Raw genomic sequence first — 15,234 nt, forward strand, 5'->3', positions numbered from 1 at the left:
AAAAAAAAAAAAAAAGAAAGCTATTCTTAAATAGTTATGGAAGCATATATAGCAAAAAAAAAAAAAAAAAAAAGCCTGAAAGACTGCACATGCATTCTCTCCAGATTTTGTGATTCTTGGTTCTTCTAATGATATTGCTCTTGTTAATCTTTAGTTTCTAATTTTGTTCCAAAATAAACACACATTTATACAATAACTTTTACAAAGATAAAAATAGTTTATATTAAAAAGTAAAGATGTATAAAAAGAAGAGATGAGCGTATATAGAAAGTATGAACTTAATTTTTATATATGCGATTTAAATACCGTATTTGTTTTTCTGTCTCAGGAGGAAAGTACACCAAACAGTTTTCTACAACCCATCCCGGGACAGCAGAAATAAAGGTAACTTACTTTCTTTTTACGGTTCGCATTTTCCTAATCTCACACAGTAATAATCAGGGACATGGGGGCTTAATATTTAGAAAGCAACAGCCATTTGTACTCCAAGTCAGGCCCACCCACCCCAGCAACAGGAAGCCCCGGCTCACACACCAGCCACGTAGCCCTGTCATCTCACAACGACAGCTGTGGGCCTTTCAGAAGGGCTCACTTTGCTGTGTAAACGGCTCTGGGTCATCATGAATATCTCCTCTCTTCCCAAATTCCCACATGTCAGTGGATCCAGAAGCCAAGCAAGGACATGCTTCCGTCTCCAGAGACAGAGCGTTTTCTCTGACCACTGCGGAATCCTACGTGGGCCCGTCTGGGTCCTCCAGATACAGGACACGCTGAGGCGTCTGCCCTAAGGTAGTGACAGGCCAGAAAACAAACGGTTCTGTCAGTGGCGTAGAGAGTCAGGCAAGGCACACTGAATGCTAACGAACTCCTTAGCATCCGTACAAAAGGCTTTTTAACTAGTTGATACCTACAATCCCCCTAAGGATGAGATGCATTTAAAAATCCATGAACAAAGTATAGGCCAAAATAATTACCTCTTCCTTTTCATGGAGCATAACATGCGCTTTGAGACTAGCCACTCTGGAGAATTTCTTGTTACACACAGGACAGGTAGGCTCTTCCCCATTGTGGGTGCATTTGTGAAGTGTCAGGTTGAATTCAACATTAAATGTTTGGGGGCACTGGTCACATCGATGTGGCTATTTGGAGAGAAAAGTCAAGAAGCCACTGAAATACAATCTTTCCACAATAAATGCCATTCAAATATCAACAAGTACCATAATCCACAGGCGATCTAAGAACGTCCCGTCTGTCCCGCAACTAAGTCGGTAAATCCAAAATGGACACAGCCAAGCTCCCTACAGAGTTTCTCAAAGGATTATAAGGACGACAAGTCGTCCACGCAGAACAGCACACCCCCCCAGGAAAAGGCGCTGCACGTCAGTGTAGCGGGTACAGTCTCCACGGACATGAACGTGAGGGACTCTGCTCCGGGGGTGGGTTGTTCCCTCTTTTCTGACCAAGTCCACCGCTCTAAAGAGTCACTTCAAGTAGAATCAGTAATCATAAAAACCTTCACTAGATTTGAAGACAGTTGCTTATCGCAGTCTAAAATTTTCCCCAAATGAAAGGCGTTCTGCCACTTCCTCGTAGAAAGATAATCACTGGTATTTCTCTCTGAATATCAAGGCACAAGAGAGTATTTTCAGGTTTTCAACGTAGGAGCGTAATACAGCTGATACCGGTACTAGCAACAGCACGTGTTAACATATATTCTAGTTCACAGTCGCGCTGAAAACAAAGCCAATTAGTCATGTCCTGTTCCCTGGAGAAGAGGTCCCTGGCATCGTCCTGACCTACGTGCTCCAAACCGAGGGGAAATCAACGGTCATTTTTTCATGGTCGTTTTAACTGCCATTTTCTATCTGGCAGGCACATCATTCCATTAAGACACTAATACTCTTAACTGAGTCCACAAGGGCCCCTGCCAAAGAGGATTCCAGTCTCTGAAGTGTTATTCCCTGCAGAAATGCAATGGAAAATCCCAGGAAAACCACTGTAAAGCAAGCCCACTTGGAGATAACACTCCCTGTTGGAGAAAAACACATCAAGATACACCAGTTCTGCACAGTCACTCTCAGGAGCCAACCCCACTCCAAGTCCTGCTTTGAGATGACTTCTCTGTCCACGGACTCAGAACTCTGACACACAGATGCGCTGGACCAGCTCCCGCGTCACCTCACCAACCAGTGAAGGCTTAGGACTGCGTCTACAACTAAGCACGGAACGTCGAGGTAGGTGTTCGTGAAGATAAAATGCCCAATAATTTAGGGATCTAAGTTACAAGAAAAACTTGCGTTTGGCATGCCAGTTGTTACAATACCTCCAGTTTCAACGCTCACATTTCTGACAACCCTCTTGAGAATACATACCTTGTCATTTCGCTCGTGATCCCTCATGTGGCGTTGAAACTGGGACTCTTTTGGAAAAGATAGCAGACAGATTTCACACTTATGGAAGTTTGGAACTTGATAGGCATAATTAGTGTTCTCCGCGTTCAATGTTAAAACTCCATCTATAAAATTGCATAAGTATAGACAATAAATACCAGTTGTTATTCTCATCACACAAATAAAACTAAATTACGTGGTTATTGTTTAGAAGCCAAAGTACGTCAGAAATTAACGGGAGAATTTTGAAGAAATTCATGGTGTCTTCAGTTTTTCGAAAGGACATGATTTTAGGGCAGACACAAGGAATGCTGGGAAGACTGAGGCACAGGACAGCAGGACTGTAAGCCTCTGCTGGTAGGGTCGTTAGAACCTGAAACTAAACTGCTGAGTTGACATCCACCCAAAGACACACAACAGCCATGACGTCTCTTATCCTTGCCTTCATGCTTCATACGGCTTCAAAGTCACTGGAAATCCCAGAGGCATTTCGTCTCTAAGTCCATCGGTAGCCCACATGGATGATCTCAAGTCGCTCAGCAAACAAAACTCGAGTAGAAGCATAAAAGCTAATTCACTAATTCAATCTACCTCTGAAGACTGCTGCAGAGCGAGATTAATCAGAGAGGAAAAACTTCAGTTCTGCCACATGGCCAGGGTTTAGGAACACCTTTGTCCACAGCGCTTTGGACAATCCCTAGGCTTCATGACGTGCTTCTATGGACCCACGTAGGTCAACGGCTATAAACACAAAAGTATTTTCAAATAAAAATATGTACTACTCACAAAGATTTGTCAGGAAGCTCAGAAAATAAAGACGTCCTAAACCTCCGCAATTCTTTAAAATAATAGACTCCAAGTCTCACAATGTAGGCACAAATATATAGAGCACATAATAATGATACAAAAACTTGAAATACATTACATATGATTCTTTGTATCAAATTTGACTCAAAAGTATTGAAATCTGGAAATCTGGAAGTAAAGTAGGGTTGATTTTAAGACTCAAGTAAGCTCCAGAGTCTCTTGTTTCTCAAAAGTCCACGTGGTAAACACCGGCATTCCCGATTTTCAACGACCTTGAAGTCCCTCCTTTGAGAAAACAACCTGCAGCCCGGCTTGGCCCGGAAGTCCCCACCCTACAATGGCACCTGCGCAAGCAAGAAGCGAGGAAGCCTCCAGATGGGAGGCGGCGGCAGCCACAGAGGAGGTGGGAGCAGAGAGAGCCATGGAGAAGGCGGGCGACACCTCAGAAATTCTTCCAGCAGACCCTTTCGTAAAGCAGATGACAGATTAGCAGAGGACAGTTTCCAGAAACACTACTATAATTCAACAGAACAACTTCATCCAGAAACAGAATGGGCCACCACGGAACTCCTATTGTATCTACTCGTCACTATATCCACGTTATGTTCAAAGACCATGTATTCAAAATTTCTACTTTAGTTCAATTAGTAACAAAAGGGTTTACACTCTCTGGGCCCAAATAAAATGATTGTTGGGACCACGTCAGTAGATATATTATTCCCTTTGGGAAAGTTTATACTATGGAAAGAAATAGTTTAGACATTGGGAATGTTCAAGTAAAATATGTGTTGAAAATTGTGTTCTAAAACTCTAGTGAGTGTTTCCACCTAATGGCTGAATGAAGTCATGAGAAAGCTCCTCACAAGAAAGCAAAATTAAGGGGCGCCTGTGTGGCTCAGTGGGTTAAGCCTCTGCCTTCAGGTCAGGTCATGATCTCAGGGTGCTGGAATCAAGTCCCACATCAGGCTCTCCGCTCAGCGGGGAGTCTGCTTCCTCTCTCTCTGCCTGCCTCTCTGCCTATTTGTGATCTCTGTCTAATAAATAAATAAAATCTTCACAAAAAAAAAAGCAAAATTAAAAGGCTATTTCAGGAAGTAGAATGAAACAATGTTCACAGTTTCTTATGTTGAAACTGCTTAAAGTTACCCCGAAATGAGAAAGGATGTAATTAACTACAACTAATAGATAAAACCCTAAGAGATAAGAAACTACACATTTAAAACCGAAAACAACATTGTTTTGCTTTATGAATTAAGATTTTTCCAGAGAAGATTTTTATTTTAAGAAGCAAGATTTCCCTGTATAACAAAGCTCAAAACATAATAAAATCCCATTTTCACTAAGTCCCCTCCCCCAGTGATAACACAATATTAATTTGGTTCAAAGACAAACTTAAAACAATGCAAATTCCAATTAAGGCATAACTGGAGGAGAAAGCATGGTGCAGTTTCCACACTGAGCGTAATTTTAAAATCCACAGCATCTCCCGACCGGCACAGCGGGAGCCCACTCTGTCCCCAGCCACGGCCCGCACTGGGGAAGCGCGTCCGTCTCTCCAGGGGCAGCCGGGCTCCCTCATCCACACTTCACTGCCTCTCTGGGTAGTGCCTAGGCCTTAACCCCTCTGCCTATCACCTCTTCAAGCTCATTCAAATGTCTGGTCCGCAAAGTATGTGTTTTCCAGAAAGAGGTCTAGGAAATTGACGGATCCTGAGGACACGCTTCGGGAGGCCCACGAGCCCTGTGAAAACTTCACGCAAACACTCCCCGTCCACACATTTGCCCGCCGCAGGGGCGGCCGGGCCGCGTGAAAATTCTGCAGCCGCAGAGGCCACCAGACGTCCCGCGGGGCCAGGGATGGCAGGAAGGCAGGGCCGCACGAAGGGCAGCCTCTTAGCGGTCAGCCCCCTGGAGGCTGCCAGCGGAGGGGCTTCCCGGGGGACTCCGGCCCCACATATTCCTCGTGTCCCCAAATCAGCACAGGTAGTGTCTGCAGCCCCCACACATGACAGAAGCACGGAGCCACGTGCACTCCGCAGCGCTCAGATCTCCGCGCTCACCGGGGACAGGATTCTGCCCCCGCACCCCGCCGGGGTCCCTGTGAGATTTCAGGCAGGCAGGGCGAGCCCGCGGCGGATTCCAGCTGGTTTACCCAGACAGCCACCTTACACACACGCACGCACGCACGACCACATTCCCTTCGACCCCTCACCCTTCCCGAACCAAGAACTCGGACTCACTACCGAACGTAAACACGAACCAGTGGCAAAAACCAGAAACTGTCTGAGCAGCTGTTTTCCTTGAAAAACGTGAAGACTCGTTTCAACATCAATTCAGCTCTTTACACGGACGTGCTCGATCGTATAGAAGAATAACCACTCATCAGCCAGCCCCCCGGATAATAAAGCCGACCTCCGAGCTTGCAGATTAAATGAGAGAATGCTTCCAGACGCGTGGGCGACAAGAGCCCACCAGCGGCTCAGGAGAGCAGCCGCCTCCCTAACGCTCTCCCTCGCCTCCGACGGCCCGGCCGGCCCTCCACAGCCACACTCCGTCACAGCGTCATTCAGGCCTGGCCCGTGATGGGGCCTGGACAAGTCCGCAAACTGCTCTTCTCCCAAGACCGACACAGCAATCAGCCCAGTCAGCTAAACCTTCCTGGCAAAGGTCTGTCCTTACCTCCGATCTGAAGAGCTAAACTGATCTTTTTTTTTTTTTTTTTTTAAAAAAAACCCGATGTGGGGCTCGAACTCACAACGCCAAGATTGAGTCACCTGCTCCACGGACTGAGCCAGCCCAGCACCCTGCCCAGTGGATCTCTTACACTAAATGCCTCTCTGTGATATGTGATGGTTCAGCAAACTGCATTTACAGCATTCCACTGATTCAACCCCAATTTGCATCTCCCAACTTAAACCCTCAAGCACTACGCACTGAAGATCTTGGCCATCCGTAAATCCTGCGGAGGCGTTTTTGATATTAAAATGGGATACACCAGTTTCAGTTTCTAAACTAACTCCCAAACTTTTTATCTGTTTTTATTTTTGTTTTGAATAAAAAATCTTCCAAAAAGTAGTTGAAATCTCTACTTCTCTCAACAGGCCCATCTAAAGAGTTTATTTACTTGAGAGAAAGAGAGCCCATAAGCATGAGCAGGGGGAGAGGGAAGGGCAGAGGGAAAAGCAGACTCCCCGCTGAGCAGGGAGCCTGATAAGGAACTGGACCCCAGGACCCGGGGATCATGACCTGAGCCGAAGGCAGACCTTAACCCACTGAGCCATCCTGGCATCCCTGTCTTCCAAGATCTTGTCCCCGAGAGCCCAGCTAACCATGGAGGGATTTTCTCAGCTTTTCATTCTGACATCAGGATGCTTTCTGAGGTCACCAAACAGGCCTTCGAGAAGTCTGACAACTGTCGCCCCTACTTCCAGTAGGGCCCCACTTCAGCTACCACACCTTCTCCTCCTTACTTTCGTGTGTGTGTGTGTGTGTGTGTGTGTGTGTGTGTTATTTCTACTCTTTTCTAGTTTCTTCTTTTCTCCTTCCTCCTGTTTTCTCCTGTTCGTCCCAAGCTGGTCATTCAGGTCTGAGCACAGCTGGACTTTTTCAGATCAAACTCTGCAGCGCTTGCACCCCTGACATCTTTCTACTCGGTCACTGTATCTCCAAAGCCTTGCACAAAGCCTGGCACATGTTCCATGTTTTTTAAATTCTGAAGCATTATAATGTATTACCTATTCAAAAGAGGTTAGGTTAAGAAGGAAGAAAACTTACTAAGGGGGAAAAGGTGAGTTCTACAGTCCATCCCCTGGTTGTAGAGCTAAGGAAACTAAGACCCCAAAAAAACTTAGCCACTTGGTCAAAATCACACAATTAGCCGGGGCAGAACTGGAAGTAATCTTGAACTCACAGTTTAAGACTCTCTCTTAATTAATCAGGCTCCCATGCCTCTCAAGGTCATGATTTCTGAGAGGACACCCCAATCTCAACCTTGTGCCTACTGTAAAAACAGCAAGTGAACGAGGGTTTTACCAACAGTATTTTATGTCAATTGTAAGCCTAACTCTGTTTAGTCTTTCAGTATAAAATACAGTCACAACTGGGAGTCAGGTCAAAGTACCCTGCTTGTCTAAACCATTAAGTGGTGTCAGTGAGACAATTTAGAGTCTAAAATACTGATACCGGCTTCATGATAAATGATATGAAATATTACCGGACAGAGAGTTAAGGAGTAATACCTGGTCAGAGACTCACTAAACAGGCCCTGCCAGGCTCAGGGTCTCTCGTGTTCCCACAGCAAAGCTCCCCTTTACCCAGATGTGCCTTCAATATGCCTGCTTTGTCAGTTCTTGTATCTGTGCGGACTTTCCTTTTCAAGCCTCATATCATGACACTGTCTCTATTTTTAAAAGAAGTATCAGTCCTCTTTCAAATATTTGCTTTTAGTACCCGTACATTTTTATTTCTAAAGACTTTAGACTCTGGTGGGTGTACACTTAGACACCACATGCATTATTCCAACTTAACAAAACGATGGTGTGTTCAGATTACAACAAAATAATACCTCCAGTGCCTATAGCCTCCCCATCTAGCTAAAACAATTCAAGGACCAAGGTCTAAAAGTAACAGGGCCTTTTTGAGCATGATCAGGGAGTGTACTGCTGAGAATAATGCTTCCCTTAGACAATGCAAAAAACTGATTTTCTGTATAAATAGAGTAATTTCTTGTGGATGTATTTGCTGCCATTATGCTGTTTCTCAGCTCCACAAACGTACCACATATGTTAGCACTGCGACAATCAAGTAGTACTAAAGGACGCCACAGAAAACTGTGGAGAGCCCAGTCCAAGATTCTGTCCCAATTTCCAATGAAGTATGCATGCACGGTACATACTATTTTTAATGTACATATCTCAAAAAATGGGTATCTCTGGATTAAAACATGGGTTACTGGTCACAGATTAGGGAGACGGTGATGGAAGCAGGGCTGGGAGTCACGAGCGTTAGGAAGGTCAGTCCCACTAAGTGCTCAGTAAGGGCTCTGGGAGCAGGTATCGCTGCTCAGCTCAGTTCTACAGCCAAAGGGGAAGCCGATCTCCATCCTGTTCACTTACGGGGTTGTTGTGAGAAATCCAAGGTATGATAAATAGGAAACGAAAAATACTCTTTTAGAAAAGTAAACTGCACATCTACTAGCAGGGCTAAAATTAAAAAGACAGGAAAAAACAAGGACAGATGAGGATGTGGAGCAACCGGAAACCTCACATCACTCTAGAGAGAGGGAAAATCATGACAGATGCTCAAAAACCATTGGGCAGCACTGACCAGAGCTGAACACACACAGACCCCGTCAACCCAGCAATTCCGCTCCCAGGTACGTCCCACAGAAATGTGTACACAGATGGACCAAAAACACATGTTTAAAAATGCTCACAGAAGCATCATTTACAACAGCATTGCAAATGCCCTTCGACAGCAGAGGATGAATTACCACTCTAAAGGTGAGAAGTAAAACAATAAAGCTTCTAGGTGAAAATACAGGAAAAGGTCTTCATAATCTTACAATTGTCAAACATTCCTTACACAGGTCCCAAAAATACTAAACATGAAAGGACTGATAAATTAGACAATATTAAGATTAGGAACTTCTTTCATGAAAAGATATCCTTAAAAGAGTGAACAGGAAAGTACAAAGAACTCATACACAGTATATATAAAGAACTCCTGGGACCGAGCTCTTCACCAAAGATATACAGATGGCAAGGAAGCATACGAACAGAGGCTTTGCATTCTATCTCATAAGGGAACTGCAATTCACACAATGAAATACCACTGCAACCCTATTAGAAAGACTAAAATGAAAAAACAGTAAAAATAATACCAAAAGCAGAAACGGATGTGGAGCAACAGGAACCCTCATTCATTACTGGTGCAAATGCAATGCATTTGCAAAATGCAAAATGAATGCAAAATGCAGAATACAAAATGACCCAACCACTTTGGAGGAGTCTGGTGACTTCCTGCAAAGCCAAACACAGTCTCACTGGACCATCCAGCACAGTGGTCCTCTACACTGACCCAAAGGAGCTAAAAACCTGCACACAAATGTGTACAACAGGTTATAACTGCCCAAAACTGGAAGCAACCAAGACAGCCTTCAAAACGTAAACAAACAAACGCAGGAGCATCCAGACAATGGAGCATCATTCAGCAATAAAAGAACCGCTAGCAAGCCATGAAGAGATGTGAGGGATCCTTAAAAGCACACTGCTTAGCGAGAGAAGGCAGTCTACAAAGGCTGCGTACTGTATGAGTCCAACCGTGTGACATTTGAGCAAGCAGAACTATGGCAACCATGAACCCTCGTGTAAACCATTATTTTTATTAACTAGTAATGTGTCTATTTTTATTAACTAGTAATGTGTCAGAATTGGTTCACGAGTTGTTACACGTGTATCACACTGACACCAGATGCTAATAACAGGGGACAGCTTGAGGGGGAGAATAAGGCGCGTGCAGGGCATGTGGGAACTAGGTACTATCTGCTCGATTCTGCGCCAGCTTAACACTGCTACGAACAGGAAAGTCTATTAACTCAAAATAAGATACTCAACCCAGTAGGAAAGTCGGAAAGGACTTAAATGACAGCCTCACAGAAGAGAACTAATGGCTAATAAACATAAGGTCTTATAGCACAGAGCTGTAAGTTAAAACTCAAAGTACCACTGCGCACACCAGAAAGGCTACAACACTCCAGGGCAGAGCGAAGGCGGCGCTCCGGGCAGGCGGGAGGAGAAGCTGCCGGCCCACTGGAGACCCGTCCCGCCGCGGCTGTCGTGACCCAGACACAAAGTTCACAGCAGCATGTACGAGCGACAGCCCCGACTGGAAACAAGCCGCGTGGCCACAGGAGAAAGGACAAAGTGACAGCGTGTTATGTAATGGACCACCACGCGACCCCGTAACTGGACCGGTTTCTGCCAAGTGAATGACGGCGGCAACCCCGCAACCACACGCACAGAAAGAAGGAAGCCAGACACGAGTGTCATACCGCGAACCCCGTGTAGCTCGAGAACAGCCCAACCGCCCGGCAGTGTCAGAGGCAGACAGTGGCGCAGGACAGGGAAGGCGGCAGCCCCGGCAGGACGAAGGAACGTGCGGAGCCTGTGGTGCCCTGGGCGCTGGCTGCGTGCGGCCGCTCACAAAGCGCATTAAAGTCTGGGCGCTTTCCCTGTCGATGTTTTGGTCAATTGACATCATGACTACAATACAATAATAAAGGCTTCCAAACAATGCACGCGTGTGGCTTCTCTTGAAAAACCAGAAGCCGTGGCCACGGTTAGAGGGAGCCGAGCCGGGACGTGCCCCTGTGGACCAAAGCAGAGCTCGGCAGTTCTCCCGGGTCCCCAGACCTGGCCACGACCTGTCCCTATGGCCTCTAACCGACGCGCTAGTTTGCTGGCGCTGTCTGACCCACAAACGGTTAGGTTTTTCTTCTGTGGTAAGAGCACACCGTCCGCTCTCGCTGCTTATGGCATCAAGCGTTCATTTTAATCCACTAAAGCAGAGCTTCCAACTCCGCTGTCGGGGAAAGACACCTTGGCAGGGGGCCGACCGTCTCTGAACCCCTATGTCTCCCGCCCTTCCACCAGACCTGCTTTGCCGGTCTAGACCCTAGACCAGGGGTGTCCGGCCCTGTGCACACAGCACCACCACCACTACCCCCCCACCCCGGGGAGCCTGCAGATTAGCGACACCTGGGTCCCACCTCACGGGCTCAGGCATGACTGGACTCAAGTCCTGCTCATCGGGGTCCCTAAAGGCTCCCCCAGGTAACTCCATGTTTTGCCAAGAGTGAAAACCACCACTTGAGACCTTGCCGTGTTATTTCACGTAATAAGCTCTAAGACTAAAAAGTAATTTGAAAAACACTAATTGCTTGAGCACAGAGACACAGTCTACACTGAGAAAATACAAAGATTTTAAAAATACAATATTTTAAAAACTGCTGAACTGACTTCATCTCACAAAGATTTATGGTTTCGTATGGTTTTCCCAGGCTGTACTTGTGTCAAAGACCAGTATTTTTTTTAAATAAATCCTTATAAGGAAATATTTTTGCTTCATTGTGGGAAAGACCAAGATTTTGAACTCCTGTTAACTCACTACTTGATTTCAGGATCATAAAATCTTTAAATTGGATGTATTACCTAACACACTTTCCTCAAAATACTACAAAGTCTAGTCTCTGCCTACCTAGAAAGTTCAACGATGGAGAATGAAGGGCGCTCCTTTATGAAGACGTCTTTCCATCCCTGGATACCCGATACTGTTAGGAAGTTATTATTTTAAGCAGATACTGTCCTCGCCTTGGTCCTGCCAAATCCCGAATCACCTTTAAACCCAAGGGCGTCTGCTGCCGCCATGTATGCTGAATTCCACTGCTCTTAGCTCATCCTAGTAGTCTAGTCCCCTTGGCGAGGAAAGTAGAGTTCCTGAAGTCATCCACAGCCAAAATGGCCTAAACTGATCTGAGCATGAGAGAACTTGTTTATTCATTTGACTCAAGGTCTGTGTGTCTCAGCACTCTAGAAATGAAGGATTACAAATATTCCTCCAACAGAAAACAACAACTGAGCAGGGGCCACCTAAAGGCAAGCTTGGGAGAAAACTTTGTACAACTGCACTAGAACAAACAAACGGAAGCCGTACAGGACCATCAGGGTCACATCATGACTTAGCGTAAACTGAAATAAGTACCATAAAGAGAAAAGTCCAATCTCACTCATCTTTACATCCCCAGGACAGTGCTGGGCACCGAGCAAATGCTCATTCAATAAACTGACGACCACAGGAGGCTTCCCTCGCTCCAAGACCGGCCCCCCACCCCCAGCACAGGTGACGTATACTACCAGACCCCCAGCCGGTGCCTGAAACCACAGGGTGCTGAACCCTTGCTGTACGGTTTTCTCCTACACAGACGTACCTCTCACTGAGTCTAACTCGGAAATCAGGCACAGTGAGAGATTAACAACAGTAATAAAACAGGCAACTCCACGGTTTGCTGTAAAAGCCGAGTGAATGTGGTCTCTCTCCCTCTACATCTCTTACCAGGTGGCACTCACCCTTCTTGCAACATCAAGAGAGGCACCATGACACAGCGTTAGGCTACCACGACCTTCTGGTAACATGTCAGAAGAGGGCCACCTGCTTCCAACCACAGGGAACGGAAACCACAGGTATGAGGGGGCACTACTGTATGTACGCCCTAAGCTGATTATTACTCCAGGAAATGTTGTTTAGTGGGCCTACTCCTAATGTCTTCTTGAGGTTTCCATTCTGCCATCCTTCCCTCTGGGAACTCTAGACCTCGAGTGTCTGCTCCCTGTCGCCACCAACAGTGCTCCCACCATCACAGGACACACATGGCCCTCAAGAGCCTAGGCAGGGACCCTGCTCTCGGGAGCTGAGCTCTGCCATCCAGCCCCGAGCAGGGCCTGCCTATCACAGGAAGTGCTTTTGCATATTTGTTGAAGAAATTTAGTGATTCAGTGTAGGACTTATATTCAAGAAAAAATAATGGAACACACACTTCAGAGTCAAATCCCAACTCTGACACTAGCTGAGTGGACCTTCCACTCCACTCAAGCCTCTCTGAGCTCTGTTCCCCATCTGTAAAAAGCCCCACCAACCTTCCAGGTTTCTCTTAAGAATAAAATCCATAATGGGAACAGAAAACAAAAGCATTTCAGATAATGAGAAACATTATTAAGACAGTCAACTGACAGAGCAACGGTCCTCAAACATTTTGATCTCAGGGTGTTTGTACATTTTTAAATATTACTGAGGACCCCAAAGACCCTAAATTTATACACATTATATCGTCATTTGCCCTACTAGAAATTAAAATTAAAACTGAGCACTTTTAAAAATATTTATTCACTTAAAAACAACCCTATTATATACACACTTTTATGAAAAATATATTCTCCAAAAAGGTGATTAAGAAGAGTTTTCTCTTTTACAAATCTTTTTTAATGTCCGGAGTCCTCATGTCTGCCTCTGCATTCCCTCCGTTGCTCTATGTTGTGTTTTATTTTCCTGCAAATTATCTTACTTGGAATATGTTCAGCATGTTGTTTCCGAGTGAAATGCAGAACACTACAGCTTCCCACAATCCGGGCCACAGCCGCCTGCATTCCAGCAGAGGCGTGAGCAACTGTAGCCGACTGGTACCATCAGCGCCCAGGGAAAGTGAGTGAAATAAACGGACAGTATCACTATGAAAATGTGTGGTGGGCACAGCCCTCCGAGTGTCTCCAGGAACCACCGGTGAGAACCACTGTGGCCAAGGACGGCTGGTGTGCGACCTTCCTCTCAGACGTGTCTGCAGGAGGCCTCTGCTGGGAGCTGGAGCACCAGGCCTAAGGCCGAGCAAGGGCAGGCGGACTCTCAGGAAGGTCAGGGCACAGGCCTCCACTGGGAGGCCAAGAACAGGACCCTGAGCCCTCGGCAGGCAGGATCAATTAGGATCCCGCAGGAATGTGGATTTTACCTTAAGGAATGAGCAAGCCTTTGAAGAGATTTAATCAGGGTGTGGCCATTTCATCTACACCTTAAAGAGCCCCCCCAGGCTGAGCCTAGGGCAGGGCGAGGCTCCAGCAAGTCACCCGCAGACCCTGAAAGGGGAGGCCGCGGGAAACGCGGCTTCCAAGCAGGAGCTGCAGGAGTCGCTGTGAACGGTCTGGAGGACTCGGACGGGGACTACTTGTACGTTTAGGGCTGGACAAACCCAGGTAGTCACTGAGGCCACTTGGGAAGCTGGTAGGGACGGGGGCTGCGTCCCGGCCTTGGGTGGAGGCGCCTTCCCCGCGGGCCGCCGCGACGCCCCACACCTGCTGTTTTTGGCCATAAAGGACTGAACGGAACGAGGCCAGCGAGAGCAGAGCGCGGCCCTCAGGACCCGCTTGCAGGCCACAGCCACGCATCCGACGCGGGGCTCCCGTCCCGCAGGACCCGGCCGGCCCGCACCGCTCCCGCCGCCGCCCCGGCTCCCGCACAGCCCGGCGAGGGCGCGGCGTCCTCCGAAATTCCCGTGCATGCCCACACTTCCGTGACCGCGTGTCCGCTCCGCGGCCGACCCCGAGGGCCTCGGGCATGGGGTCCGGCCGGTCCGTCCGCCGGCCAGTCCACGCCACTCGCTCGTCCGCGCCGCCCTCCTGCTCCACGCGGCAGGCCCGCTCCGATCCGCCGCTCCCGCAAGGGACCTTCTCCGTCGCGAAGAGCAGCGCAAGGGCCGCAGGCCGGCGCCCGTGAGTCCACCGACCGCTCCGGGGAAGGGCCCCGGGGTCCCCGAGCTGCGTCACCGGCCGGCGAGGGGACGAGGACCGGGGACCGGGAGTCCACGCGCCCCGGCCCGGCCCCCACGCAGCCGCCTCTGCCAGCGCTGCGGCCCCCCGGTCTCGGCCCCCGGGACCCTGCCCCCGCCGGCCCGCGCGCCCAGGGCCCGCCGCGGACCCTTCCCGGACCCTTCCCGGGCCTCCCCGGCGGGGCCGCGCCGCAAGCGCGCACTCGGCAGTCCGGGGCGACCAGGCCGAGCCGGTCGCCTCTCCCGCGGCCCGCCCGCCCGTGCCACGCGGGGCCCCGGAGACGCCGACCCGACCCGACCTGGCCCGGCCCGGCCCGGCCGCCCCGAGACCCGCCCCGGGGAGGGCGCCTCCCTCAGGAAGGCCGCCTCCCTCAGGAAGGCCTCCCGCCGCCGGGGAGCGCCGGGGCGGGCGGGCGGGCCCGGGAGGCCGGCTCCCCGCGGGCGGGCGGGCGCAGGACGGAGGGGGGCGGCCGACGGAGGGGGGCGAGGGAGGGGGGCGGCGGGGAGGAGGGCGGAGGGCGGCGGCGGCGCGCACCTCGCCCCCGGCCCCGCCGCCGCCGCCCGCCCGGCCCAGGAAAGTAGGCCCAGCCCGGCGGAGGGGCCGCCGCGCCGCGCCGGTATCATTCCGCCCGCGCCCTGCGGCCGCCAGTCGGGCGGCGACGGCGGCGG

The 15,234-nt window shown here is 49.0% G+C and overlaps 1 protein-coding gene across 4 annotated transcripts in view; it reads right to left on the minus strand.

Moving 5' to 3' along the window:
* The window catches only part of ZNF236 (zinc finger protein 236), a 103,290-nt gene that overhangs the window by 87,495 nt on the left and 561 nt on the right, over nucleotides 1-15,234 (minus strand). For 2 of the 4 annotated variants that reach the window (XM_032872208.1, XM_032872205.1), the window contains exons 2-3: nucleotides 2,373-2,515; nucleotides 975-1,139 (exon numbers count right to left, since the gene is read on the minus strand). In XM_032872208.1, coding sequence (XP_032728099.1) covers nucleotides 975-1,139; nucleotides 2,373-2,515 — 308 coding nt within the window. Of the gene's footprint in view, nucleotides 1-974; nucleotides 1,140-2,372; nucleotides 2,516-2,832; nucleotides 3,267-15,234 lie in introns of those variants that run through there. The other 2 variants (XM_032872207.1, XM_032872206.1) reach the window with 2 other exon arrangements.

This window comes from Lontra canadensis, unplaced genomic scaffold (assembly GCF_010015895.1).
Source record: "Lontra canadensis isolate GAN:19392208 unplaced genomic scaffold, GSC_riverotter_1.0 scaffold44, whole genome shotgun sequence".
In the NCBI taxonomy this organism is placed as follows: Eukaryota; Metazoa; Chordata; class Mammalia; order Carnivora; family Mustelidae; genus Lontra; species Lontra canadensis.